At 38.6% G+C, this 23542-nt stretch overlaps 1 protein-coding gene across 2 annotated transcripts in view; it reads right to left on the bottom strand.

Moving 5' to 3' along the window:
- The window catches only part of LOC128648507 (oncostatin-M-specific receptor subunit beta), a 161267-nt gene that overhangs the window by 96088 nt on the left and 41637 nt on the right, over positions 1 to 23542 (bottom strand). For both annotated transcript variants that reach the window (XM_053701219.1, XM_053701218.1), the window contains 3 exons: positions 21710 to 21795; positions 12749 to 12912; positions 4891 to 5065 (listed from right to left, as the gene is read on the bottom strand). In XM_053701219.1, the coding sequence (XP_053557194.1) occupies positions 4891 to 5065; positions 12749 to 12912; positions 21710 to 21773 (403 nt within the window). In that variant the 5' untranslated portion in view covers positions 21774 to 21795. The remainder of the gene's footprint in view (positions 1 to 4890; positions 5066 to 12748; positions 12913 to 21709; positions 21796 to 23542) is intronic.

The raw sequence follows: 23542 nt of genomic DNA, 5'->3' as shown, positions 1-23542 counted from the left end.
GTGCTGGAACTACCAAAGCTAAGTGTATCTGCTGTAAACTTTTGGTAGCTATTCCTCCGGCTGTTGTTTGTATTAATTGTCATGACAAACTTGTTAAAGCAGATATTTCCTTTAGTAATGTACCATTTACTGTTGCAGTTCCTTCAACATCTAAGGTGCAGAATGTTCCTGATAACATAAGAGATTTTGTTTCTGAATCCATCAAGAAGGCTATGTCTGTTATTTCTCCTTCTAGTAAACATAAAAAATCTTTTAAAACTTCTCTCTCTACAGATGAATTTTTAAATGAACATCATCATTCTGATTCTGATGACTCTTCTGGTTCATCTTCATATTTATTTAAAATGGAATTTATTCGTTCTTTACTTAAAGAAGTACTAATTGCTTTAGAAATAGAGGATTCTGGTCCTCTTGATACTAATTCTAAACGTTTAGATAAGGTATTTAAATCTCCTGTGTTTATTCCAGAAGTTTTTCCTGTTCCTAATGCTATTTCTGAAGTAATTTCCAGAGAATGGGATAAATTGGGTAATTCATTTACTCCTTCTAAACGTTTTAAGCAATTATATCCTGTGCCGTCTGACAGATTAGAATTTTGGGACAAAATCCCTAAAGTCGATGGGGCTATTTCTACCCTTGCTAAACGTACTACTATTCCTACGTCGGATGGTACTTCGTTTAAAGATCCTTTAGATAGGAAAATTGAATCCTTTCTAAGAAAAGCTTATCTGTGTTCAGGTAATCTTCTTAGACCTGCTATATCATTGGCTGATGTTGCTGCAGCTTCAACTTTTTGGTTGGAGACTTTAGCGCAACAAGTAACAGATCATGATTCTCATAATATTATTATTCTTCTTCAGCATGCTAATAATTTTATCTGTGATGCCATCTTTGATATTATCAGAGTTGATGTCAGGTTTATGTCTCTAGCTATTCTAGCTAGAAGAGCTTTATGGCTTAAAACTTGGAATGCTGATATGGCTTCTAAATCAACTTTACTTTCCATTTCTTTCCAGGGTAACAAATTATTTGGTTCTCAGTTGGATTCTATTATCTCAACTGTTACTGGTGGGAAAGGAACTTTTTTACAACAGGATAAAAAAATCTAAGGGTAAAAACAGGGCTAATAATCGTTTTCGTTCCTTTCGTTTCAACAAAGAACAAAAGCCTGATCCTTCATCCTCAGGAGCAGTTTCAGTTTGGAAACCATCTCCAGTCTGGAATAAATCCAAGCCTTCTAGAAAGGCAAAGCCTGCTTCTAAGTCCACATGAAGGTGCGGCCCTCATTCCAGCTCAGCTGGTAGGGGGCAGGTTACGTTTTTTCAAAGAAATTTGGATAAATTCTGTTCACAATCTTTGGATTCAGAACATTGTTTCAGAAGGGTACAGAATTGGTTTCAAGATGAGACCTCCTGCAAAGAGATTTTTTCTTTCCCGTGTCCCAGTAAATCCAGTGAAAGCTCAAGCATTTCTGAATTGTGTTTCAGATCTAGAGTTGGCTGGAGTAATTATGCCAGTTCCAGTTCTGGAACAGGGGATGGGGTTTTATTCAAATCTCTTCATTGTACCAAAGAAGGAGAATTCCTTCAGACCAGTTCTGGATCTAAAAATATTGAATCGTTATGTAAGGATACCAACATTCAAAATGGTAACTGTAAGGACTATCTTTCCTTTTGTTCAGCAAGGGCATTATATGTTCACAATAGATTTACAGGATGCATATCTGCATATTCCGATTCATCCAGATCCTTATCAGTTCCTGAGATTCTCTTTTCTGGACAAGCATTACCAGTTTGTGGCTCTGCCGTTTGGCCTAGCTACAGCTCCAAGAATTTTTACAAAGGTTCTCGGTGCCCTTCTGTCTGTAATCAGAGAACAGGGTATTGTGGTATTTCCTTATTTGGACGATATCTTGGTACTTGCTCAGTCTTTACATTTAGCAGAATCTCATACGAATCGACTTGTGTTGTTTCTTCAAGATCATGGTTGGAGGATCAATTCACCAAAAAGTTCATTGATTCCTCAGACAAGGGTAACCTTTCTGGGTTTCCAGATAGATTCAGTGTCCATGACTCTGTCTTTAACAGACAAGAGACGTCTAAAATTGATTTGGGCTTGTCGAAACCTTCAGTCACAATCATTCCCTTCGGTAGCCTTATGCATGGAAATTCTAGGTCTTATGACTGCTGCATCGGACGCGATCCCCTTTGCTCGTTTTCACATGTGACCTCTTCAGCTCTGTATGCTGAATCAATGGTGCAAGGATTACACAAAGATATCTCAATTAATATCTTTAAAACCGATTGTACGACACTCTCTAACGTGGTGGACAGATCACCATCGTTTAATTCAGGGGGCTTCTTTTGTGCTTCCGACCTGGACTGTAATTTCAACAGATGCAAGTCTCACAGGTTGGGGAGCTGTGTGGGGATCTCTGACAGCACAAGGAGTTTGGGAATCTCAGGAGGTGAGATTACCGATCAATATTTTGGAACTCCGTGCAATTTTCAGAGCTCTTCAGTTTTGGCCTCTTCTGAAGAGAGAATCGTTCATTTGTTTTCAGACAGACAATGTCACTACTGTGGCATACATCAATCATCAAGGAGGGACTCACAGTCCTCTGGCTATGAAAGAAGTATCTCGAATTCTGGTCTGGGCGGAATCCAGCTCCTGTCTAATATCTGCGGTTCATATCCCAGGTATAGACAATTGGGAAGCGGATTATCTCAGTCGCCAAACGTTGCATCCGGGCGAATGGTCTCTTCACCCAGAGGTGTTTCTTCAGATTGTTCAAATGTGGGAGCTTCCAGAAATAGATCTGATGGCGTCTCATCTAAACAAGAAACTTCCCAGGTATCTGTCCAGATCCCGGGATCCTCAGGCGGAAGCAGTGGATGCATTATCACTTCCTTGGAAGTATCATCCTGCTTATATCTTTCCGCCTCTAGTTCTTCTTCCAAGAGTAATCTCCAAGATTCTGAAGGAATGCTCGTTTGTTCTGCTGGTAGCTCCGGCATGGCCTCACAGGTTTTGGTATGCGGATCTTGTCCGGATGGCCTCTTGCCATCCGTGGACTCTTCCGCTACGACCAGACCTTCTGTCGCAAGGTCCTTTTTTCCATCAGGATCTCAAATCCTTAAATTTAAAGGTATGGAGATTGAACGCTTGATTCTTGGTCAAAGAGGTTTCTCTGACTCTGTGATTAATACTATGTTACAGGCTCGTAAATCTGTATCCAGAGAGATATATTATAGAGTCTGGAAGACTTATATTTCTTGGTGTCTTTCTCATCATTTTTCTTGGCATTCTTTTAGAATTCCGAGAATTTTACAGTTTCTTCAGGATGGTTTAGATAAAGGTTTATCCGCAAGTTCTTTGAAAGGACAAATCTCTGCTCTTTCTGTTCTTTTTCACAGAAAGATTGCTAATCTTCCTGATATTCATTGTTTTGTACAAGCTTTGGTTCATATAAAACCTGTCATTAAGTCAATTTCTCCTCCTTGGAGTTTGAATTTGGTTCTGGGGGCTCTTCAAGCTCCTCCGTTTGAACCTATGCATTCATTGGACATTAAATTACTTTCTTGGAAAGTTTTGTTCCTTTTGGCAATCTCTTCTGCCAGAAGAGTTTCTGAATTATCTGCTCTTTCTTGTGAGTCTCCTTTTCTGATTTTTCATCAGGATAAGGCAGTGTTGCGAACTTCTCTTGAATTTTTACCTAAAGTTGTGAATTCTAACAACATTAGTAGAGAAATTGTGGTTCCTTCATTATGTCCTAATCCTAAGAATTCTAAGGAGAAATCATTGCATTCTTTGGATGTTGTTAGAGCTTTGAAATATTATGTTGAAGCTACTAAGTCTTTCCGAAAGACTTCTAGTTTATTTGTTATCTTTTCCGGTTCTAGAAAAGGCCAGAAAGCTTCTGCCATTTCTTTGGCATCTTGGTTGAAATCTTTAATTCATCTTGCCTATGTTGAGTCGGGTAAAACTCCGCCTCAAAGGATTACAGCTCATTCTACTAGGTCAGTTTCTACTTCCTGGGCGTTTAGGAATGAAGCTTCGATTGATCAGATTTGCAAAGCAGCAACTTGGTCCTCTTTGCATACTTTTACTAAATTCTACCATTTTGATGTATTTTCTTCTTCTGAAGCAGTTTTTGGTAGAAAAGTACTTCAGGCAGCGGTTTCAGTTTGAATCTTCTGCTTATGTTTTTCATTAAACTTTATTTTGGGTGTGGATTATTTTCAGCAGGAATTGGCTGTCTTTATTTTATCCCTCCCTCTCTAGTGACTCTTGCGTGGAAAGATCCACATCTTGGGTAATCATTATCCCATACGTCACTAGCTCATGGACTCTTGCTAATTACATGAAAGAAAACATAATTTATGTAAGAACTTACCTGATAAATTCATTTCTTTCATATTAGCAAGAGTCCATGAGGCCCGCCCTTTTTTTGGGGTGGTTATGATTTTTGTATAAAGCACAATTATTCCAATTCCTAATTTTATATGCTTTCGCACTTTTTTATCACCCCACTTCTTGGCTATTCGTTAAACTGAATTGTGGGTGTGGTGAGGGGTGTATTTATAGGCATTTTGAGGTTTGGAAAACTTTGCCCCTCCTGGTAGGAATGTATATCCCATACGTCACTAGCTCATGGACTCTTGCTAATATGAAAGAAATGAATTTATCAGGTAAGTTCTTACATAAATTATGTTTTTACTGTAATTTTATCTTTGTTACCCATTGACAGCGCTGCGGAATCTGTTGGCGCTTTATAAATAAAGAATAATAATAATAATAGTTTACTTTTACAATTGCCAAACAAAAATCCCCATCCAAAAGTGTCTACTTTATGATTTCACCTTTTCTTGAATTTAAAGTATCACTCACCATAAAAGGTCTTCCATGGACTCCATATGCTCCATTCCTTGTCTTCAGTAATATATTTTCCATCTACTGAGCTTCTAATTCGTACAGAGTGAGAAGCACATTCTAAAGGTAAGTCAGATTTCCAAGACCAAGTAAATGGCTGCAGTTGTTCATTTAATGTTGTATTAAAATATTCCTAAGAAGTAAAAAGAATCATCAGCAATTGTATTGTATGGCTAGATTATATGAACATGAAAGGTATACATGTCTCCTGTCCTCATAGTGAGGATATTAACCCCTTAGTGACCAACGACGTATGGGGTACGTCCTGCAAAAAAATGCAGTTAATGACCAAGGACGTACCCCGTACGTCGTTGGTCTTTGAAAGCAGTGGAAGCGATCCTGATCACTTCCAACTGCTTTCATGTTATAGCAGTGATGCCTCGATATTGAGGCATCCTGCTATAACATTTTTTAGCCCACCGATGAAGAGAGAGCCACCCTGTGGCCCTCTCTGCATCGGCCATCAATGGCCATGTTCGTTGGTGGGTGGGAGCTGATCCAGGGAGGCGGGTGGGCGGCCATCGGTGGGGAAGGGGGCGAGATCGAGTGCGCGTGCACGTGCGCGAGTGCGCGCGCGTGCACGTGAGTGGGTGCGCGCGCGTGCACGGGAGCGGGTGCGCGCGCGCGGGTGGGAACCCTACACTATGGAACAAAAGTTAAGTGTTACACGGTGGGAGAGAGGGTGGGAACAGAAATTAAGTAGTTATTTAACGATCTGGGAGGGTGGGAGGTTGGGGGTTGAGGGGGGGCAGCTACACTACAGAAAATATATTTTTTTAAATAATAAAATATAATAAAAAATATATTTGATTTCAAACTGGGTACTGGCAGACAGCTGCCAGTACCCAATATGGCGCATAATAAGGCAGAGAGGGGGGTTAGAGAGCTGTTTGGGGGGGATCAGGGAGGTTGGGGGCTAAGGGGGGATCCTACAGAGCAGAATTATCATTTTTATTTTTTTTTAAATCCCCAAAAAAATCTTATTTTAGTACTGGCAGACTTACTGCCAGTACTTAAGATGGCGGGGACAATTGTGGGGTGGGGGAGGGAAGAGAGCTGTTTGGGAGGGATCAGGGGGTGTGATGTGTCATGTGGGAGGTTGATACCTACACTAAAGCTAAAATTAACCCTGCAAGCTCCCTACAAGCTCCCTAATTAACCCCTTCAATGCTGGGCATTATACACGTGTGGTGCGCAACGGCATTTAGCTGCCTTCTAATTACCAAAAAGCAAAGCCAAAGCCATATATGTCTGCTATTTCTGAACAAAGGGGATCCCAGAGAAGCTTTTACAACCATTTATGCCATAATTGCACAAGCTGTTTGTAAATAATTTCAGTGAGAAACCTAAAATTGTGAAAAATTTAACGCTTTATTTTTATTTGTTAGCATTTGGCGGTGAAATGGTGGCATGAAATATACCAAAATGGGCCTAGATCAATACTTTGGGTTGTCTACTACATTATACTAAAGCTAAAATTAACCCTAAAAGCTCCCTACAAGCTTCCTAATTAACCCCTTCAATGCTGGGCATAATACATGTGTGGTGCGCAGTGGCATTTTGCGGCCTTCTAAATACCAAAAAGCAATGCCAAAGCCATATATGTCTGGAATTTCTGAACAAAGGGGATCCCAGAGAAGCATTTACAACCATTTGTGCCATAATTGCACAAGTTGTTTGTAAATAATTTCAGTGAGAAACCTAAAGTTTGTGAAACAATTTGTGAAAAAGTGAACAATTTTTTTTATTTGATCGCATTTGGTAGTGAAATGGTGGCATGAAATATACCAAAATTGGCCTAGATCAATACTTTGGGATGTCTTCTAAAAAAAAATATATGCATGTCAAGGGATATTCAGGGATTCCTGAAAGATATCAGTGTCCCAATGTAACTAGCGCTAATTTTGAAAAAAAGGGGTTTGGAAATAGCAAAGTGCTACTTGTATTTATGGCCCTATAACTTGCAAAAAAAGCAAAGCACATGTAAATATTGGGTATTTCTAAACTCAGGACAAAATTTAGAAACTATTTAGCATAGGTGTTTTTTGGTGGTTGTAGATATGTAACAGATTTTGGGGGTCAAAGTTAGAAAAAGTGTGTTTTTTTCCATTTTTTCCTCATATTTTATAATTTTTTTTTTATAGTAAATTATAAGATATGATGAAAATAATGGTATCTTTAGAAAGTCCATTTAGTGGCGAGAAAAACGGTATATAATATGTGTGGGTACAGTAAATGAGTAAGAGGAAAATTACAGCTAAACACAAACACTGCAGAAATGTAAAAATAGCCTTGGTCCCAAACGGACAGAAAATGGAAAAGTGCTGTGGTCCTTAAGGGGTTAAAGGAACACTGAACCCAAAAAAAATATTTTGTTATTCAGACAGAGCATGCAATTTTAAGCAACTTTCTAATTTACTCCTATTATACATTTTTTGTCGTTCTCTTGCTATCTTTAGTTGAAAAAGAAAGCTTCTAAGCTATTTTTTGGTTTAGTACACTGGACAGCACTTGTTTATTGGTCGGTTAAATTAATCCACCAATCAGCAAGAACAACCCAGGTTGTTCATCAAAAATGGGCCGACATCTAAACTTAAATTCTTGCTTTTCAAATAAAGATACCAAGAGAATGAAGAAAATGTGGTAATAGGAGTAAATTTGAAAGCTGCTATGCTCTATCTGAATCACAAAGAAAGCCTCTACATACTGGAATAGATTACAAACACTGGAAAATATATATATATATACACAGTTCAGTATATATACAGGGGAGGGAAAAAATCACTATGGCTTACTAACCAGAGGTTAAAAACTACTAGCCCAGATTGAAAAAGTTAGTAGTCCACTCAATGTTAAAGATAGGAAAAAGTCAAATTATCAAGTCATCCTTTGCAATTTCGTCTGGGACCACTGGACCACTAGAAAATTCAAGTCCTGTATATATATATTTATTTTATATAAAAATAAGCTTTATAACTTCCATGAGATCTCATTCCTTATTTTCCCTATTACAACACTGATCACTAAAAACCAAATCGATACCCAAAACAATACAACTGTTCTTCCTGCTGCCCCAGACACTCTCCCCAGCTGAAAACATCCTGCTGGTTCATCACAAGTAATATATTCCCCCTATCAGTGAGAGCTTCTTGTATTGAGGGTTAATGGAGTCCATGTGCATGTGCTGCTTTTGGATAGAGTGGTGTTTTTTTGTAATAAAAAATGTAAATTCCTAACATTTCATAGAAGTGCAGATAACATGGGAGAACTATATCAAGTCTATTGAGCCCCCACACGATCCACTTGTTATTACCTGAAAGTCATTAGGCCAACTAAAATCATCTGTTCCTAATTAAGCACAACCATGATTTCTAGGAAATCTATATAGGTAGACGCTATTACATGAAGAGACAAGCACTGAGGTATCTCTAATTTTATATTTATTAGTTTATTTTGTTAAAAATGTTAAAACAAGAATCTTGGATGCAAGATAATTATTTGGTTATTTTCAATGTAAGATTGATCCTTTGACTGGTATTATGGCATTCTTTTTTGTTCATATTGTCAATCTTGTTGTATCATTGATTCTTAATAAAAATACTTTGGAAAAAAAAAAAATGTAAATTCCTGACAGGTGTACATTGGTATTGATATTGATTTTGCAAGTGTCTGATTTTTGTAAATATGTTTTTCTTTCTGTTTTTACATTAAATTGATAATAATGACAACATTCCTATTGTTTTATTTGATATCCCATCAAATATTTTTTCAGAAATGTTATCAATTACATTGTGATTGGTGCAATGTTGAAAAATGTGTATTCGAAGCTGAAAAACAGCTGATCAATATAATTGCCAAGATTTGAATGAGTTAGACAAAGAAGTGAACAACACAGAAACAAGTGCATTTAAATCTCCCTAAATTAACTGCAAACATGCTACACTTTCTAATGTCTGCATTAACCTTTTCCTCCCTTCTCCTTAAAGTCACAGCTCTTCCTTTCACAAACAGCACACAGACAATTCATATTCTCCATCTCTTCTACCTTCCCCCCTCTCAGGGGCGTATTTAGGTTTTGTGCTGCCCTAGGCACTCAAAATTCTGCTGCCCCCCCCCACCCCACCCCAGGTTTAAGGCCTTTTTTTAGACATAATATTTTTGGGGCAGGGTGTAAAAATTTAAAAAAATAATATAATAATAAAATAATATAATAATTTTAAGTAGATGTTCACCGGGGCTTGCATTCACTCTGGTTACACACACACATATATATATATATAGTTATATATAAGTGTTTATATCAGAAAAAAAATATCCTTCACTGTATGATAGTTTGTCAGTAGGTAGTTGTTTAACCTTAAACATCTTCTTTGGTGATTGACAGTTATTTAAGCAAAATATCTGCTTGGATAAATATGTAATGAATATACAAACTGGCCTTTAAAAGTACTTAAAAAAAAACAACAGTAGTTTAAGTATTTTAATGCCTAATGAAGATGTATTGAAGGAAGAAAGGCATATGCTGTTTCACAGTGGTCACGGTGTAGTGCACACTGCACTGTGTAGTCTGTGTGAGTCTCAATCACGCGGTGGAGCCATGAAGAATACTTTTCCCTCTCAGTCCAGGCCAGGCTGCACAAGTGAGCTCTGCCTCCACTGTCACCACGTCATGCGCACCCACATACAATCCCATAGGATAGCAATAGCCGGGCCCTGGTTGATTTAGCCACCCAGCCTTGAGTTCAGTAGAGTGGCCCTAGGGACTCAAAATTCTGCTGCCCCTTAAAAATCTGCTGCCCTAGGCACCGGCCTTGTTGGCCTATGCCTTAATACGCCCCTGCCCCCTCTACAACACACATGAAATCTATTCCTATCTCACATCCCTCAGCCAGCCATGCTTCACTGATTCTAAACTTAAACACTCGCATAAGACACATACTCATCTCCTTTCGCTCACCATATTTCTTCTTCTTGCAGCTGGGGATGTCTCACCTAACCCAGGTCCACCCTCTGCTTCCCTCAATTCACTACCCCAAATGATACCTCATACACCTTTGCCATGTAACCCTCTAAACCTCATTAACTGCACCTCTGTCAGTACACCCCAATTCTCTTGTGCCCTATGGAATTCACGCTCTGTATGCAATAAGCTTACATCTATTCACAACCTATTTATTTCACGTTCACTGAACCTGTTAGCCCTCACTGAAACTTGGCTTTCCTCCTCTAACACAACTGCTGTAGCCTCTCTGTCCTATGGCGGCCTGCACTTCAGTCACACTCCCAGACCAGGAGACAAACAAGGAGGGGGAGTAGGAATTCTCCTGTCTCCACACAGTACCTTTCACTGCATTCCTTCACCCCCCCTTTTTTTCCTTCTCATTTTTTGAAGTTCATGCTATCCACCTCTTCAACCCTGTAGCTCTTCGTGTTGCAGTTATCTATCGGCCCCCTGGCCCAGCATCACAATTTCTGGACCACTTTAAAGCCTGGTTTCCACATTTTCTCTCTTGTAATGTCCCTTCTCTCATCTTAGGGGACTTCAACATACCCGTTGATAATCCTGCCTGCTGCCTCTAAACTTCTATCCCTTACCACCTCATTTTGCCTGTCCCAGTGGACAACATCTCCAACCCACTGTGAAGGCAACTCCATAGACCTAGTCTTCACTAATCTCTGTGCCGTTTCCAACTTCCTTAACTTCCCCTTTCCTCTCTCTGACCACCATCTACTAACTTTCTTTCTTACTCTAGCTACTACATCTTTGCAAGCCCCCAAAAAACTGCTACCTTGCAGGAATTTCCCACTCAACTGAATCCTCTGCTCTCCGACATTTCATCCCTTTCTTGCCCAAACCTCGTGGCTTTACAGTATAATTCGGCACAAAAATCAACACTTGACAAAGTTGCACCCTCCACTCTTCAACATACATCAATCACTCAATGGCAACCGTGGCACACCAAACAGACCAGATATCTTCAGCGATGTTTACGGACTGCTGAATGGTAGTAGAGGAAATCACGCACCTGTGCTGATTTCCGGCATTACAAATTCATCCTTAAGTCCTACAACTCTGTGCTCAGCCTGGCCAAACAAGTCTATTTCTCCTCCCTTGTATCATCTCATGCATCCAACCCCAGAAAGCTGTTCTCAACCTTTAACTCCCTTCTACATCCGCCTGCACGTCCACCCACTACCAACCTCACTGCTCAGATTATTGCTTATCACTTCAAAAATAAAATTGACACCATAAGAAGAGATATCTGCTCCTCACACCCCTCAAACCCAGCAATCCTACCCACCCCTTCTATTAACAAAACTCTATGCTACTTCCCTCCTGTAACAGAGGAAGAAGTCTCTGTACTCCTATCCTTGGCTCATCTCACAATCTGCCCACTTGACCCTATTCCTTCACAACTTCTTCGCTCTCTCTCTGCTTCACTAACCCCTAACCTAACTCATCTCTTTAACCAATCTCTCAGCGCTGGCACATTTCCTGATACCTTCAAGCATGCGTCAATCCTACCAATCCTAAAAAAAAATCCCTCGCTTGACCCCTCCACCCCTTCTAAGTACTTCCCTTTGCTTCAAAATTATTGGAACGACTGGTCTATAATCGGCTAACTCAATTTCTCACAACTAACTCCTTACTTGATCCACTACAATCTGGTTTTCGCCCTAAACACTCAACAGAAACCGCTCTTACTAAAGATTACCTTTTATCAGCTAAAGCAAAAGGCCACTACTCCTTACTAATTCTTCTTGACTTGTCCGCTGCCTTTGACACAGTTGACCATCCTCTCCTCCTAAAAATACTACATTCATTTGTCATCCAAGACACAACCCTCTCCTAGTTTGCCTCATATCTCTCAAAAGGCTTGTTTTCAGTTTCCTTTAACAACATATCTAGTGATCCTATCCCTCTCTCAGTTGGAGTACCGCAGGGCTCTGTCTTGGGTCCCTTGCTTTTCTCTCTCTATACATCCTCCCTTGGAAAACTTATAGCCTCCTTTGGATTCCAGTACCACCTATATACTGATGATACTCAAATCTATCTTTCCTCTCCTGAAATCTCTCATTCTTTATTTAACCAGATTTCCAACAGCCTCTCTGCAATTTCCTCTTGAATGTCTTCACACTACCTCCAACTCAATCTGTCCAAAACTGAGCTGCTTCTTATTCCCCCCTCTTCGAGACATCCAACATTTCTCTGATGATTGGAGACTCTATTCTCAACACCTCACCACAGGTCCGCTGTCTTGGGGTTACACTTGACTGAGAACTCACATTAAACCCACATATACAATCGGTTACCAAATCCTGCCGTTCATACCTACGCAACATTTCCAGAATTCGTCCCTTCCTTACTCAAAAAACTACAAAAATACTTATTCATTCCCTCATTTTGTCACGCATTGATTATTGCAATCTACTTCTAAATGGCCTTCCAAAACACTGCCTCTCCTCCCTTCAATCTGCTATGAATGCTTCTGCTAGACTCATCCCCCTAAGTCGCCGATCTACATCACTGTACCCAGCGCTACGGAATATGGCGGCGCTATACAAATAAATGATAATAATAATAATAATTTGAATTTACTCCAAAAAGCTAAAACACATTAAAACAGTTTCTTTTTGAACTGATTTCCCTTTAATGTCCAAAAAGCTAAAACACATTAAAACATTTTCTTTTTGCACTGATTTCCCTTTAATGTCCTTTTAAATGGGCCACATCTGTTACTATATATGAAAGTTCATTTACTTAGAATTCTTTCAGTTATCATAGAAAAAAATAGATGCTATTTATTATACTTACATTGAAAATGATTTTCATTTCTTTATGTCGGCTTACTTGAAAATGAAAAATAATTTCTGAGCTAGAAGTATTAGACAGGTTACTGACATTCCACTTGACATACAAACGTTGCTCATATGAGTCATTGCGTAGTTCCAAAATTAGTGGCACATTTATCTTATATTCTAGAAAAACAAAATATTAAAGTATTAAATATTACAAATAAAGTTTGTGACACTTTAGTTCAAAATCATAAAACAGATCCCTTGTGTTTGTTTGACCTAAAGTGTTTTGTATATGAATACAAATAATACATAATAACTCTGTTTTACATTTTAAGATCCTTTTTATTAGACAATGAACAACATAAATATGTTTTAATAGGTGGTTTGTACACTATGGGGCATATGTATCAAGCTCCACCAGTTATGAAGCAGCGGTCCTGTTTTAGATGCAACAGAAAATTTGAATGGCCCTTTAACGGCTAGATTACGAGTCTGTTGCACGTAAGCGAAAAGGGGTTTATCACAACTGTTAGAGAGAATCAAAAGTAGCAAAAGTTTTACGAGTTGAAAGTAAATGTGTTCGTTAAGCGCAATTGAATTTAACACACACTGGGATGTTGTGACTTCAGAGCTCTGGTTAACTGTTACGCTCAACTAAAAAGTGGGAAAAAAACATAAAAAATACATTTAAACTTATAGTTACAATCTTAATAACACTGTCTGTGCCAATTCACTTCATGGTGATATGCAAATTGCTTTGGAACCGATAAAACACGTTAAGTTGGGTGAATGTATGCACGTTATTGTAGCGGAAGTGACGCACGTCCGTGTACACCAGAAACGGAAGTGACGTCACTTCCGGCCAATAGTCATATACACGTAGTGGTTACATGCCACAAATATATCAAGATCAGATTGAGGTAGTTATACCCTGTTTATGATATGCACAGAAGGATGTATTGTGTAGTTTAGACACATCTTAGAATCAAGTATGTTTGAGTGATTTTTCGCTATTTTGTTAAAAGAGTAGATACCAGAAGTGATTGTGGATTAGAACTTCCTGGGTCATTGGGTTGCACAGAGGATATGATGTAATTTTGGCGCCTTTTTGGGACAGGAAATGGGAGGTTACTGTGTGGTTGTTCACTTATTTAAGTACATGTGTTTGTATGCACCATATGTTCTGAGGAAGGGGAGGTTTACTCCCTGAAATGTCAATAAATTTTGACTCCACGTTTGAAAAAATCCTGGTTTGTTTCTGTCTTTTGGTGAAGCTATATTTTCTACACAGAACATCCGGGTGGTTGACCTAAGGAGGGTGGATTCACTTATAGTGGATTTATATATATATATATATATATATATATATATATATATATATATATATATAAAAAAATATCTATATATATATATATATGTACTGTATGTCTGTTTGTGTGTGCACATATGCATTTATGTATTTATGTGTGTATATATGTATTTACAGACATATATACACATATAAACACATAAATACATATGTATACATATATTGGCATATATATAAGTGCAAACGAGCCCTATGCAGTGAAGTAGATGAAAACATGAAAAAAATAGACATATTTCATGTCAGATTAGCACACTTGCACGTTTGCACGCGTGTAAGGGTGTTAGGTCCCCCCCACCTTTTCGCACTTCATTGAAGTCTATGGGGAGAATACGTTAATGCGGTTATGATTTTTGAAGTTCAGCTTTTTGCGATCGTCGGGTTAACGCTCCTGCAAAATCTTTTTACTTTCAACTTGTAATACGCACCCAAAAGTCTTACTTCTAGTGCAGTTAACGCACAAGTGAGAGCAATAAATGCAATAAATAGTGCTCCACTTTTGAAGATGGAGCCGCTCCTCGTCGGATGGATGAAGATAGAAGATGCCGCTTGGATGAAGATGTCTGCCGGTCCGGATGTCCTCTTCTGACCGGATAGGATGAAGACTTCTGCCGCTCCGGATGTCCTCTTTTGGTCCATCGGTGCCCGGCTGGGTGAACACGACTCAAGGTAGGGAGATCTTCAGGGGGGTAGTGTTAGGTTTATTTAAGGGGGGTTTGGGTTAGAGTAGGGGTATGTGGGTGGTGGGTTTTAATGTTGAGGGGGTTGTATTTTTTTTTACAGGCAAAAGAGCTGATTACTTAGGGGCATGCCCCGCAAAAAGCACTTTTAAGGGCTGGTAAAAGAGCTGGTTACTTTTTAATTTAGAATAGGGTAGGGACCTTTATTATTTTGGGGGGCTTTTTTATTTTATTAGGGGACTTAGAGTAGGTGTAACTAGCCTAATATTCTTGTAATCTTTTTTTATTTTTTGTAATTTAGGCCTAGATTTGGAGTTCGGCGGTAAAAGGGCTGTTAACGCTCCGCAGGCTTTTTTCTGTCCGCACCATAAAATTAACTCTGGTATCGAGAGTTCAAACAAATGCTGCGTTAGGCTCCAAAAAAGGAGCGTAGAGCATTTTTACCGCAAATGCAACTCTCGATACCAGAGTTGCTTACGGACGCGGCCGGCCTCAAAAACGTGCTCGTGCACGATTCTCCCATAGGAAACAATGGGGCTGTTTGAGCTGAAAAAAAACCTAACACCTGCAAAAAAGCAGCGTTCAGCTCCTAACGCAGCCCCATTGTTTCCTATGGGGAAACACTTCCTACGTCTGCACCTAACACTCTAACATGTACCCCGAGTCTAAACACCCCTAACCTTACACTTATTAACCCCTATTCTGCCGCCCCCGCTATTGCTGACCCCTGCATATTTTTTTTAACCCCTAATCTGCCGCTCCGTAAACCGCCGCAACCTACGTTCTCCCTATGTACCCCTAATCTGCTGCCCTAACATCGCCGACCCCTATATTATATTTATTAACCCCTAATCTGCCCCCCACAACGTCGCCTCCACCTGCCTACACTTATTAACCCCTAATCTGCCGAGCGGACCTGAGCGCTACTATAATAAAGTTATTAACCCCTAATCCGCCTCACTAACCCTATCATAAATAGTATTAACCCCTAATCTGCCCTCCCTAACATCGCCGACACCTACCTTCAATTATTAACCCCTAATCTTCCGAGCGGAGCTCACCGCTATTCTAATAAATTGATTAACCCCTAAAGCTAAGTCTAACCCTAACACTAACACCCCCCTAACTTAAATATAATTTACATCTAACGAAATAAATTAACTCTTATTAAATAAATTATTCCTATTTAAAGCTAAATACTTACCTGTAAAATAAACCCTAATATAGCTACAATATAAATTATAATTATATTATAGCTATTTTAGGATTAATATTTATTTTACAGGCAACTTTGTAATTATTTTAACCAGGTACAATAACTATTAAATAGTTAAGAACTATTTAATAGTTACCTAGTTAAAATAATAACAAATTTACCTGTAAAATAAATCCTAACCTAAGATATAATTAAACTTAACACTACCCTATCAATAAAATAATTAAATAAACTACCAACAATTACCTACAATTAACCTAACACTACACTATCAATAAATAAATTAAACACAATTGCTACAAATAAATACAATTAAATAAACTATCTAAAGTACAAAAAATAAAAAAGAACTAAGTTACAAAAAATAAAAAAATATTTACAAACATAAGAAAAATATTACAACAATTTTAAACTAATTACACCTACTCTAAGCCCCCTAATAAAATAACAAAGCCCCCCAAAATAAAAAATTCCCTACCCTATTCTAAATTAAAAAAGTTACAAGCTCTTTTACCTTACCAGCCCTGAACAGGGCCCTTTGCGGGGCATGCCCCAAGAATTTCAGCTCTTTTGCCTGTAAAAGAATAAATACAATACCCCCCCCCCCAACATTACAACCCACCACCCACATACCCCTAATCTAACCCAAACCCCCCTTAAATAAACCTAACACTAAGCCCCTGAAGATCTTCCTACCTTGTCTTCACCATCCAGGTATCACCGATCCGTCCTGGCTCCAACATCTTCATCCAACCCAAGCGGGGGTTGGCGATCCATAATCCGGTGCTCCAAAGTCTTCCTCCTATCCGGCAAGAAGAGGACATCCGGACCGGCAAACATCTTCTCCAAGCGGCATCTTCGATCTTCTTCCATCCGGAGCGAAGCGGCAGGATCCTGAAGACCTCCAGCGCGGAACATCCATCCGGACCGACGACTGAACGACGAATGACTGTTCCTTTAAGGGACGTCATCCAAGATGGCGTCCCTCGAATTCCGATTGGCTGATAGGATTCTATCAACCAATCGGAATTAAGGTAGGAATTTTCTGATTGGCTGATGGAATCAGCCAATCAGAATCTAGTTCAATCCGATTGGCCGATCCAATCAGCCAATCAGATTGAGCTCGCATTCTATTGGCTGATCGGAACAGCCAATAGAATGCGAGCTCAATCTGATTGGCTGATTGGATCGGCCAATCGGATTGAACTAGATTCTGATTGGCTGATTCCATCAGCCAATCAGAAAATTCCTACCTTAATTCCGATTGGCTGATAGAATCCTATCAGCCAATCGGAATTCGAGGGACGCCATCTTGGATGACGTCCCTTAAAGGAACAGTCATTCGTCGTTCAGTCGTCGGTCCGGATGGATGTTCCGCGCTGGAGGTCTTCAGGATCCTGCCGCTTCGCTCCGGATGGAAGAAGATCGAAGATGCCGCTTGGAGAAGATGTTTGCCGGTCCGGATGTCCTCTTCTTGCCGGATAGGAGGAAGACTTTGGAGCACCGGATTATGGATCGCCAACCCCCGCTTGGGTTGGTTGAAGATGTTGGAGCCAGGACGGATCAGTGATACCTGGATGGTGAAGACAAGGTAGGAAGATCTTCAGGGGCTTAGTGTTAGGTTTATTTAAGGGGGGTTTGGGTTAGATTAGGGGTATGTGGGTGATGGGTTGTAATGTTGGGGGGGGGGTATTGTATTTATTCTTTTACAGGCAAAAGAGCTGAAATTCTTGGGGCATGCCCCGCAAAGGGCCCTGTTCAGGGCTGGTAAGGTAAAAGAGCTTGTAACTTTTTTAATTTAGAATAGGGTAGGGAATTTTTTATTTTGGGGGGCTTTGTTATTTTATTAGGGGGCTTAGAGTAGGTGTAATTAGTTTAAAATTGTTGTAATATTTTTCTTATGTTTGTAAATATTTTTTTATTTTTTGTAACTTAGTTCTTTTTTATTTTTTGTACTTTAGATAGTTTATTTAATTGTATTTATTTGTAGCAATTGTGTTTAATTTATTTATTGATAGTGTAGTGTTAGGTTAATTGTAGGTAATTGTAGGTAGTTTATTTAATTATTTTATTGATAGGGTAGTGTTAGGTTTAATTATATCTTAGGTTAGGATTTATTTTACAGGTAAATTTGTTATTATTTTAACTAGGTAACTATTAAATAGTTCTTAACTATTTAATAGTTATTGTACCTGGTTAAAATAATTACAAAGTTGCCTGTAAAATAAATATTAATCCTAAAATAGCTATAATATAATTATAATTTATATTGTAGCTATATTAGGGTTTATTTTACAGGTAAGTATTTAGCTTTAAATAGGAATCATTTATTTAATAAGAGTTAATTTATTTCGTTAGATGTAAATTATATTTAATTTAGGGGGGTGTTAGTGTTAGGGTTAGACTTAGCTTTAGGGGTTAATACATTTATTAGAATAGCGGTGAGGTCCGCTCGGCAGATTAGGGGTTAATAATTGAAGGTAGCTGTCGGCGATGTTAGGGAGGGCAGATTAGGGGTTAATACTATTTATGATAGGGTTAGTGATGCGGATTAGGGGTTAATAACTTTATTATAGTAGCGCTCAGGTCCGCTCGGCAGATTAGGGGTTAATAAGTGTAGGCAGGTGTCGGCGACGTTGAGGGGGGCAGATTAGGGGTTAATAAATATAATATAGGGGTCGGCGGTGTTAGGGGTAGCAGATTAGGGGTACATAGGGATAACGTAGGTGGCGGCGCTTTGCGGTCGGAAGATTAGGGGTTAATTATTTTAAGTAGCTGGCGGCGACGTTGTGGGGGGCAGGTTAGGGGTTAATAAATGTAATACAGGGGTCGGCGGGGTTAGGGGCAGCAGATTAGGGGTACATAAGTATAACGTAGGTGGCGGTCGGCAGATTAGGGGTTAAAAATTTTAATCGAGTGGCGGCGATGTGGGGGGAGCTCGGTTTAGGGGTACATAGGTAGTTTATGGGTGTTAGTGTACTTTAGGGTACAGTAGTTAAGAGATTTATAAACCGGCGTTAGCCAGAAAGCTCTTAACTCCTGCTATTTTCAGGCGGCTGGAATCTTGTCGTTAGAGCTCTAACGCTCACTTCAGAAACGACTCTAAATACCAGCGTTAGAAAGATCCCATTGAAAATATAGGCTACGCAAATGGCGTAGGGGGATCTGCGGTATGGAAAAGTCGCGGCTGAAAAGTGAGCGTTAGACCCTTTAATCACTGACTCCAAATACCGGCGGTAGCCTAAAACCAGCGTTAGGAGCCTCTAACGCTGGTTTTGACGGCTACCGCCGAACTCCAAATCTAGGCCTTAGTGTTTGTTTGTTTTTTGTAATTTAGTTTAGTTTATTTAATTGTATGTAATTGTAGGTAATTTATTTTATTAATTTATTGATAGTGTAGTGTTAGGTTTAATTGTAACTTAGGTTAGGATTTATTTTACAGGTAGTTTTGTAATTATTTTAACTAGGTAGCTATTAAATAGTTAATAACTATTTAATAGCTATTGTACCTAGTTAAAATAAATACAAAGTTGCCTGTAAAATAAATATAAATCCTAAAATAGCTACAATATAATTATTCGTTATATTGTAGCTATATTAGGGTTTATTTTACAGGTAAGTATTTAGTTTTAAATAGGAATATAAGAGTTAATTTATTTCATTAGATTAAAATTATATTTAACTTAGGGGGGTGTTAGGGTTAGACTTAGCTTTAGGGGTTAATACATTTATTAGAGTAGCGGCGAGGTCCGGTCGGCAGATTAGGGGTTAATAAGTGTAGTTAGGTGGTGGCAACGTTGGGGGGGGCAGATTAGGGGTTAATAAATATTATGTAGGTGTCAGCGATGTTAGGGGCAGCAGATTAGGGGTACATAGGGATAATGTAGGTTGCGGCGGTGTACGGAGCGGCAAATTAGGTTAAGGGTTAGGGTTAATTGTATAATGCAGGTGTCAGTGATAGCGGGGGCGGCAGATTAGGGGTTAATAAGTGTAAGGTTAGGGGTGTTTAGACACGGGGTTCATGTTAGGGTGTTAGGTGCAGACTTAGAGAGTGTTTCCCCTTAGGAAACAATGGGGCTGCGTTGGGAGCTTAACGCTGCTTTTTTGCAGGTGTTAGGTTTTTTTTCATCCCAAACTGCCCCATTGTTACCTATGGGGGAATCGTGCACGAGCACGTTTTGCCAGCTTACCGCTACCGTAAGCAACGCTGGTATTGAGAGTTGAAGTGGCGGTAAATTAGGCTCAACGCACCCTTTTTGGAGCCTAACGCAGCCCTTCAGACAACCCTAAATACCAGCGTTGTCTTAAGGGTGCGTTGGGAAAAAAAGCTGCATTAGCTACGCGGGTCTTTACCGACAAAACTCTAAATCTAGGCGACTGTAAATGTACCTGAGTCTGTGACTGGCTGATGGATGATACAGGGGGAAGAAAAATTTAAGTACATTTTGAAATTTGCCAGAAAAAATATACTGCAAGTCAGAGGGCCCTTCGCTGCATATGGACAGCAGATCTATTCATTCGCTGGCCCCTATGCAACATTACACACTGATGAGTGCGTAATGCCGCCCCTTCTCTCACACGATTGGTCTGTCAATCACCCTGAGTGAGCGAGTTTGGGTTGATTTCTCTTTGGCACCTCAGAGGTGGCAAAACGTGTGCGAACCTGCCCCACAAGGGTTCTGCTTAGTACAAAAAGCCCAGAGTGTTATTCAAATATATTTTTATTATCCACTTGTTAATTAAGTAATATACTATGCTTAATAGACCTTCTTTGGACAACCCACTCACTAGAGGGAAAGATGTGAATTAGGAAAAAACACGGATCTCACATCATTTCTTTATATTTATTCAATTTTACTTACAAGATGCATAATAAGCTCAAGGTTTACTCCTTTTGTTAGCAATTTTTTTGTCAGTATTTGATTTATAGATTTTCTATTATTCTTAGGTGATTCACACAAACCACATGGAATTAATTTATATTGCGTTGTGCAAAATCCTTGAGTTCAAAATGTTACATAAAGAATCACTTTGGGATATACAATCTGAACATCTGAAATGTAGTAGATTTATGTAATGTTTGCTTGAACCTTTTAAACAATTATTGTACATGTTATGATAAATAAGCTAAAAAATCTGTAAAAAAACATGTAATTGAATCTACAAACATTTACATCTCAGCTTGCTTATAAAGTTGCATAAATATTTATAAACATTGGGAAAATATTTTGGATTGAGTAGTATGAGTGGTACAATGTAGTTTTGGATTGAGTAGTATGAGTGGTACAATGTAGTTTTGGATTGAGTAGTATGAGTGGTACAATGTAGTTTTGGATTGAGTAGTATGAGTGGTACACTGTAGTTTTGGATTGAGTAGTATGAGTGGTACAATGTAGTTTTGGATTGAGTAGTATGAGTGGTACAATGTAGTTTTGGATTGAGTAGTATGAGTGGTACAATGTAGTTTTGGATTGAGTAGTATGAGTGGTACAATGTAGTTTTGGATTGAGTAGTATGAGTGGTACAATGTAGTTTTGGATTGAGTAGTATGAGTGGTACAATGTAGTTGGGACAATCTTGGAATTGCATGTGGTCTGATTTTAGGTTGAACGAAGGAACATTATAATATAATTCAACAGAAAATGCATATTGATTTGGCAAGTGAACTATTCTTTACAAAGATCAAGGTATTTATTTTGCTTTTGCAATCTGTACCTTGACAATGGTATATTTTGATGTTCAGAACCAGAAGAACTATGAGTTCAGTAAAGAGGTCCATTGGATTGTATCCAGAGTTAAATCTAAAATAAAAAATAAAAACATGAATTAAAATTGTATCCAACTCAAAAGAAAAAAAAACTAAAATAAATTACCAATAGCAATATTTGTATTTATTCAAGTGAAAGAAGAAGAGGAAAAAAAATAAATAAAAACAATTAATTACTTTATTACCAGTGGTGCAAACCCTTAAATATATATATAAAAAAAATTATATAGAAAGAATATGACAACAGTTCAATAAATTGTGTAAAAAAAATGACAGGGAATCAAGCACTCTTTATAAAATTACAATAAAATTATAATTTATATAATGGAAGAAAAAAAATGTAGTTCTTTTTTTAAAATAGCAATCTAGAGTTTCTTTCAACAGTGTATGAAACATTAAAATCTTATACCAAAAATAAAGATAAGAACATATCAGTGACGTCACTCTGTAACTAATTTTATGAGTCTTAGGAGACCTGCAACACCCAACTAGAGTACAGCCCCAATTGATGGAAAACGGGTCAAAACTGTCATAGTATACTCCAGGATCTATGCAATCTCCCAATATCATATAAAGAGCCAGATTACAAGTGGAGTGCTAAATATCACTTTTAAGAAAGCGATACTTGCGCTCCACTGTGTATTACCAGCGCACGTTAATCTGTGCTGGTATTACAAGTTAACCTCCCATTCGCATTGCTGGGAAGCATAGAGCTCACAAAAGCGTGCTTCCAAAGGTTACTACGGGAGCCTCGTTTTAATGCCTTTAGAGACGCATCAGAACCTCGCACAACAAAGAGGGTAAGTAGCGCAGTGATGGGCAACAGTAAATATATAGGTATATGCTGATAGATATACATATATATTTATGTGTTAATATGTGTCTATACGCATATTAAAGAGCAAGTCAACTCAAAATGTATAACAACTTATTTCGATTTTGTTATAAATTACAAATTAAATTAAACTGTAGCCCATTTTTGCCGCAAATACAGTTTTCTTGTAAAAAGACTAACTTGTTCTCCTCCGGCCATTTTGAAATGGCCGCCTGTCCCCCCCCCCCCTTTCCCTGACATCATCCATAGTGAATATTTTGCTGAAAAGAACATCAATGCGTGCTTTACGGCAAGGGGGTCATTTTAGATCCGTTCTTAAGATGACCCCCTTGCTGAAAAGCATGCATTGCGCATGCACAAAATATGAGAGATGTTCATTTCCGCTGAATATTCACTAAGGATGACGTCAGGGAAAGGAGGAGACAGGCGGCCATTTCAAAAACGGCTGGAGGAGAACAAGTTAGTCTTTGTACAAGAAAACTGTATTAGCAGCAAAAATGGGCTATAGTTTAACTTAAAGGGACAGTCTAGGCCAAAATAAACTTTAATGATTCAGATAGGGCATGTAATTTTAAACAATTTTCCAATTTACTTTTATCACCAATTTTGCTTTGTCCTCTTGGTATTCTTAGTTGAAAGCTTAACCTAGGAGGTTCATATGCTAATTTCTTAGACCTTGAAGCCCACCTCTTTCAGATTGCATTTTAACAGTTTTTCACCACTAGAGGGTGTTAGTTCACGTATTTCATATAGATAACACTGTGCTCGTGCACGAGAAGTTATCTGGGAGCAGGCACTGATTGGCTAGACTGCAAGTCTGTCAAAAGAACTGAAAAAAGGGGCAGTTTGCAGAGGCTTAGATACAAGATAATCACAGAGGTTAAAAGTATATTAATATAACTGTGTTGGTTATGCAAAACTGGGGAATGGGTAATAAAGGGATTAT

This window comes from Bombina bombina, chromosome 2 (genome assembly GCF_027579735.1).
Source record: "Bombina bombina isolate aBomBom1 chromosome 2, aBomBom1.pri, whole genome shotgun sequence".
NCBI classification, from domain to species: Eukaryota; Metazoa; Chordata; class Amphibia; order Anura; family Bombinatoridae; genus Bombina; species Bombina bombina.
Note: the sequence above shows the minus strand (reverse complement) of the source record. Positions and strands in the feature narration are given on the sequence as shown.